A 7,042-nucleotide genomic window follows, 5' to 3' on the forward strand; every position below is an offset into this window, starting at 1 on the left:
AATAGCACGATCTCGTTGAACTCTTTTTGCTCGAGTTAATTGATTCTCATAAGCGAGATCGTGCGGGGGGACACGGAAATCTCAAGTGACAGGAGACAATCGGTGAGTCACGGTATCCTACCGCATCCTTTGAGCGTGAACGCGAACGGGATCCAATGTGGTCAAGCGTGATCCAACGTCTTGGATTCCCGTCACGGTTTCCCGTGATTCTCTCTCTTCTCTTTCGATACGCGCCTTTTTCCTTCTCCGGTTGCCAGAAATTCAAACGTCGAAGAACCGCTTGAACCGGCTCCAAAACCAGCGTTCTTGCGGACGTGAATGAAGTTCAGATACGTTCCGAAGATACCGTTCGCCCGGCCTTCTTCTACGGTCGAGAAAATATTGATTTATGATTCGACAACAGTATCAATCGTTTGTACGGTTACGGTTTGATACGGAAAAGAAAGCAATCGTTGAAGCGTTAACGGATACCAAGTCACGGCTACTGGTGTAATTAGTTACAATTGGTGATTGAAGCGCAACTGCTTTTCTCGGGCCAGACCGGACGCAACAGAAAAGTACGCGAGCAATCAGCGCATCGATTTCCGCGTTGGTGTTACTCCGTTGCCCCAGCAATCCCACTAACGATACCCTGCGTTTCTTACGTCCGTTCCGAGTCCCTGACTACACGTGCTTATAAAAAGGACCGATTTCCGACGTGCGCCAAGTTATTTGTTTCGTAGACAAGGAGAACCTTTTGTTTTTCTTCATGTGCGTAGACATTAAGAACGATGTTGTCGTACATGCTGCCTACCGAGGACAAACCACCACCGGGCGACTCGAATCAGGGCGGCTACCGTGCCAGTAAATTGCAGAAGAGTTCCCGCGAACGACCTCCGATCGGTTCGAAGCCGGCCGGCAAAGCGGTCATCGTTTCACCGAAAAAGTACCACGACCCCGGCAGGATGATCGTCTCCACGAAGATCGAGGAGCAGAACGAGGATCAGCACGGGCTGGTCAACGACAGCCCGAAGCACAACGGCACAGTGGTAAAAAAGTCGACGTTGCATACGTCGAAAGTAACCAAAGACGACAGTCTGTACAGTATAAACAGTGACGCGAGTACCGTCGGTAGCGATCGGAAGAACAAAATCTTCAATGGAGCGAAGCACACTAGTCTAAAGAGGTAAGGTCCCCGACGAGACTAAATAGAGATAATTCAAGAGGGCCGAGAGACCACATTTCTAATTTCATTCCCTCGATCCTAACCAATTTCTATCACCAAGTTATAAATATCGAAGTATTTCATTTAATAGATATTAACACGATGTTTCGTGTAATGATTGATATAACGATGCAAGTGGATCAAACTTTTCTATTGTATGTATTAATCTTGATTAATTCTCGATCAACTCATTTTTTTAATCGTGCGATAAATATCATTTTTTTCGATGATATCGCTAAAGATAAATGACATCCAAGCGATATTTTCGCTTAGATCGCGGCTGGTGTTTCGGAAGAAAAAAATCGGAGCAAGTTCATTCATTGTCAAGGTGGATGACATTATCTGAGGTTCAGAGACCACCGAGATATCGCCCCGTCTAATTTTATTTACAAATGATTCATCGACGATTGTCTGTTCTAGAAAGGAATTTCAATTAGCGATTTAGACAGGTTTAAGACTTGTCTTTTACTCTCGTTGAAGTTCCCGTGGCATTTGCACGTCTGGTAGGTCACGGTCATTCGTATACGTGCTAACTTACGCATCTTTATCTCTGCGTTAGCCTGCCGAGTTAAGTCTCGTTGAACAAACGCCGCGCGGCAGCACCGTGTTGATAACCATTGTAGCGTGGATCAGAGCCGCCAGGTTTTACCTATCAAAAATGAAAATTCCAAACGCCTGCGATACTGGCAACAAAAGATACTTAAAACTATAAAACTGTTTCTTCTTCTTTTTAAATTTTGATGATACGGTATTCTGCAATTGTGTAAGATAGACTGCAGACGGTCGCAGCTTTATCTCGACCGCGCTTGATCGGCGTAACTCGATCCCTGGATCGCGGGATTTTGATTTTGATATCGGACCGCCTGCTGCTGCGGTTACCGAGTGTCCGATTCACTTGCTTCGAGTGCTGTCACGCGATAGGAAATTGAGGTTTACGGCAACTATTTTTCTCCACACGATTACCAATATTTTTCGTATTCTGATAGCCGCTCCTTCGCTATCTTATCCCATTCATGTTTAACTTCCCCCAGACTTATACTGTTTTAGCGTAGTTTGCGATAATCGGTCTTTTTCTATTGTATTTAACCGAGACATGCTTTTTGTTCCTCAGAGTTTCCTTCGGCTCCAGCAAAGGTTCGATGGTAGAAACTCTAGTATACGAAACGCCCGTTCAAGAGGAGCCAGAGATTAATCGATTCATGGACCACAACGGACGCATACCTTCCATGATCACGTCTGTACCTGATACCGAGTAAGTAATTAATGTACACATACTTCCCTGGTTTCATAGCGGTACATGGCGCGGTTCTCACAGACGTTCCAGTATTTTTAAATGTTTAACGGGCCAGACTCTTTTCAATTATCGTTTCCCCGGAGATCGCATACCGAAGCTGTGGTCAGACGTTAGGGTCTAGTAATTCAAACAACACCGCCCACGCGCGGTCTTCTTAATAGACTTCTACTTATCGCCCGGTGCGATCGTTATCGCGTTTGATCCGGTTAAACGACGCCGTGCACGCACGGAATATTTAATGTCGGTTTTCGACAATGTCACCGTCACGTTTGACATCGAATTTCCTTTCGATACGAACAAACAGAGAGAGGCTTTTAATATTATCTCGTACCGTGAATGCCCGTTGCGAAATCAAGGATTACAGAACAACTTCGTAAGGTTTTACGCAAAAGGTAATGATATTGACACCGTTCTTGGGATTTTAAAATATGGTCGACGACTACTCGGGATAAGGCATGATGTCATTCGAAGAATTTGCACACGGACAAGTATTTTATGCGCGCGTATCGTGCCGTGTTGTGTACGCTCGTTCGAGTAACTATGTAAATAAAATAGCATTATATTTCATGTTCTCGTACGTGACGCCTGTTGAATTTAAACGAGGAAAACGAGTTAGGAAACATCTACTCTTTTTACTGGTTTAATAATTGTTTTTTCTCTGGTCTTTTTAAACGAGTCAGAGGAAAATATTGAAGTATTAAAGACATTTGATAACGCGTCTAAACGAAATCGTAAGTGTCGATAGATTATGGATTGGATGCATTTACGAGAAAATTGGATATGCAGGATTCATAAATGTATAAAGCTATCCAGAATAGCAAAAGGTGAATGGGTATTTTAATGTTTAAATGATAAGATCAGTCGGAGTGCTTGCTGAGTCGCTGAAAAACCGTCAACAGCAGCGCGTTTGTTTGGAACTCCGCGAGAAGGCAGCACCATCGCGGTCGTTCCGGACGGACGCGGGTGCGTGCTGCAGTTCAGTGCGAACCAGGTGGAGCAAGGGGAAGTTGGTAAACGCAGGCGTGGTGCCGGGGATTTACAATCGATTTCGCGACGCGTATACACGTTACGTGCTAGCCGGAGTTTAGTTTGTGTCGTGCCCGGGCAACGGTCAACAGCCTTTCGCGCGTTCGTTTTTCGCGAGTGTTATCCGAGGGATCGTAAAACCGTTTGAACTTCGATCGAAGTCGGGAGAAACGAACCTTGCATGCCAGGAGCATTCGCAGGAGCTCCGCGTCGTTGTTCCCGAGCCGCGGCCACGGGAAGCTGACGGATTCTCATCTGTCAGGTACGTTCATCTCGACGAGTTTATACCTCGATAACGAATGGGCCCGTCGCACGTTGACGTGTGCGTGCCATGTGCACAGAATTTGTAAGAACTACGTAATCTGTCGAATTTTCACGTACTCTTGCTATTAAACGTAAATTCATTTGGCCGATTGATACGAAGCGAACGTCGGAACGCGTTGAAAGAAGCCGGCTCCCCGGTCCCTTCGACTTCGTTTCTGCGTAACTATTTTAAGCGCAACGACGATGGGAGATTAGTCGCGTGTATTATCGTACGTCTCGCGCGCGCGGCTCCGAGTTTGTTACGCGTTTGCGAACGATCACACGCATCTCGGTCGCTGCTGATCGATCATCTCTTAAACAACCAGTTGAACCGATGTATTGAAAGGGAAAAAGGTGGAAGAAACAACGAGGTTGTTACGGGGGGTAGAAAATGTAAAAGAGACTGAGTACTCTCTGAACAGTTACCATGGCAACGAGCCATCTTGACACACTACCCGTCCCTTACTTTCGAACCTTTGGATTTTCCTTTTGTCGAGACTCCGCAACTTCCACTCGAGCAGGTAACATTTTCGCGTTAACCTACTCTTCTTCTCTCAACACTCATCCCATGCAACAACTACCTGACTCATTTTTTTGAACGAACGATTTTCGTGTCAGAACACCGCGAATCTTATTTTCCACGTATTAATTGTAACAGAATAGAGAAACAACTATCCAAAGCGTATTTAGTTTAATCTGTATTTAATTCTCAATGGAACAACTCGAATTGGAAAATAAAATTGAATGCTTAGCTCACAGAGATAGTAGCTATCTGTCTTCGCTTGGCTATCGCTACTCGTCGAACACTCGTACGCTTACTTTAACAGGGCGAAAGTAATCGCAAATCTGCTTAGCTAATCGCGGCCAGTAATTCAGACTTGATATATCTTTTTAATATCGTTATAAGAAGTAGAGTCGAAGCGTGACGATGTAAAAGTACAGTTTCGTAACGACGGTTCGGTAATACGAAAATCGCTCGAACTTGTGCAATGGTCGAATCGAATCGTCTGTTACGATCACGTTTGTTCCGTACACTTCCGTGACGGAATCCATCATGAGTAATACATGATATTAAATGTTATCAGAGTAAAGATCGTAAAAGCTTATCAAAATTTGCTACCTGTAGACGATTAGAAGTAACGTAACATATTTTGTAATAATTCTAACTAATGGTTTTATTTTATGATTGCGAAAGGGAGGAATGAAGAGGTTAAACGTTTTACTAGGAATTTAGCGCTCGCGTCCGTATTTCCAGCAATAAATTCTTTTTACTTATGAATATTGAAGCGGCACGTGTGGGAGTACGCGTCGCCGAGCGCCGCAGAAACCTCCTCACGCGCGGGCGTGCAACCGATCGCTGAATATCGTTACATGAATTCCGGCGAACGTAAGAAGTTAAAAATACGCGGGAGAAACGGGAACGGACGCGTGTTGCACCGAAACGAAAAACACGAGGCGATCTCGATCAAACCAAGAGGCCCAATAATTCACCGCCGCGTGACGAGTCGAGGATATTTACAGAGCTAATCATCCAGTTAAGCTTCGTTCCGCTCGGCTTTCTAACCGTTGCCATAATTTTCTCTGTTTCTTCTTCTTCCTTTGCGTTATAATACTCTCGTGAAAATGATATTCTCACAAGGATGGAGCTTCGTTTTTTTGTTCAGGGTTTTATTTCGTAATTACAGTATAAATTTTACATTTATCTTTTGTACGTGTACGATGCATGCATTACATTTTAATATTGATTGGATATGTAGTAGTAGTAGTAGTAGTAGTAGTAGTAGTAGTAGTAGTAGTAGTAGTAGTAGTTCGCAATTGTGATTTCTGGTTCCGGGAAACGTAGATTTTGCTCGATAGCTGTTCTCATTTAGAGGCAATAGAGTAGACGACTTCGCAGGGTTACAGACTTCGCGGCGCCCACGTATCTACCGACCATTATCCGCCCCTCGCTCGTCGAATGATCGATGCCATTACTCCGGAGTATCTTCTCCGCGGAGGAGACACTCGACCACGGAACCGGGTTAAAAATTTCAACCGAGTACTCGCGTAATTAACTCGTTCCCCATTAGTCTTGCATTCCAATCTTCGCGTCAAATTGGAATCGTATAAACCGGTTGCAATATCTAGTCTCCCCGATGAAAAACAGGTAGTAGATTTCTCAACTTCCTTCCTTTTTCATTCGAATAAAACTCGCTGCAGGTTTACAAAGAAATTCCCTGCTGAGAACATCAGAATTGATGTTATTGTTTGAGAAGAATATAAGAAGTTTCTGTCTTGATTAAATCGACAATTGCAAATGGTTTATATTGTGTAGAAATCCAGTCTACACGTTCGGAAGAATTCCTAAGTCCTTGATCAGGTACCATGAATAGTACGGATGATAAGATGCAGAGTCAACGATCAGAGAATACCGAGGCAAATACGAGGAAACGTTCCGAGAGTCGTCATCGCGGATGATATCACAGGCTCAAGGTCTGAACTTTAAATCGTACAGTAGGTGTTTAGCAGCTCGAGGGTGACGTCATGCCCAAAGCTGCCGAGCGTGGGCGTCCGTGAAAGAGGGATCTGAGACTCCACTAGAATAATCGTAAACACGCAGTCGACAAATGTTATAAAATTTGCCGCAGTGGTATCTTCGGACTATATGCCTGTTCCTTTGAATTGGAATGAGTCTTCTGACTAACGAATTTGGATCTTGTATCTTTAGATTCCGTTCGTTTATTATCAGGCATCGCGTATTCCGAATGTATCTCACGTTACTCGATGTGCATACGCGATAGGTCCGATTTCCCTCGTTGAACGCGCATAGCAATCATTCATTATCGTCGCGAGATCAGTTTCTTCGTAACGGGCTGCACCGGGACGAAAAGTCGCGTGACCGTGGCACGGTGAAACCGGTTTCAAACCAGAACCTCGGCTCTGCCTCTGCATCCTTTCGGTTTCTTTCGTTACCCTCGCCCTCGTCAAACTCTCTTTTTTCGCTGGTTTTCACTCGGGCGAAAGTCTACGTGGAAGAATGCGTATTATATAAGAAGGTAACTCTTTCCGTTACAAATGTTTCATTCAGTTGACAATTATCCCTCCGTCTCTAAACTCATTTATATTAACATCTGCACGCCGAGTCGTTTAAGTTTACGCATGGTTGCTTGTTTTAAGGATGTATTGGCTATAGTCAATCCCAAAAGTTTATGTACCTTAGAAAAACGCATTTCCTA

At 44.3% G+C, this 7,042-nt stretch overlaps 1 protein-coding gene across 1 annotated transcript in view; it reads left to right on the forward strand.

The window, feature by feature from the left end:
• LOC108629653 (uncharacterized) overlaps positions 1–7,042 on the forward strand; it is a 33,529-nt gene that overhangs the window by 14,123 nt on the left and 12,364 nt on the right. Inside the window, exons 3-4 of the mRNA XM_018032449.2 lie at positions 759–1,165; positions 2,316–2,456. Of these exons, the coding sequence (XP_017887938.1) occupies positions 771–1,165; positions 2,316–2,456 (536 nt within the window). The 5' untranslated portion in view covers positions 759–770. The remainder of the gene's footprint in view (positions 1–758; positions 1,166–2,315; positions 2,457–7,042) is intronic.

Source organism: Ceratina calcarata, unplaced genomic scaffold (genome assembly GCF_001652005.2).
Source record: "Ceratina calcarata isolate Rehan_Ccalc_2016 unplaced genomic scaffold, ASM165200v1 scaffold579.2, whole genome shotgun sequence".
In the NCBI taxonomy this organism is placed as follows: Eukaryota; Metazoa; Arthropoda; class Insecta; order Hymenoptera; family Apidae; genus Ceratina; species Ceratina calcarata.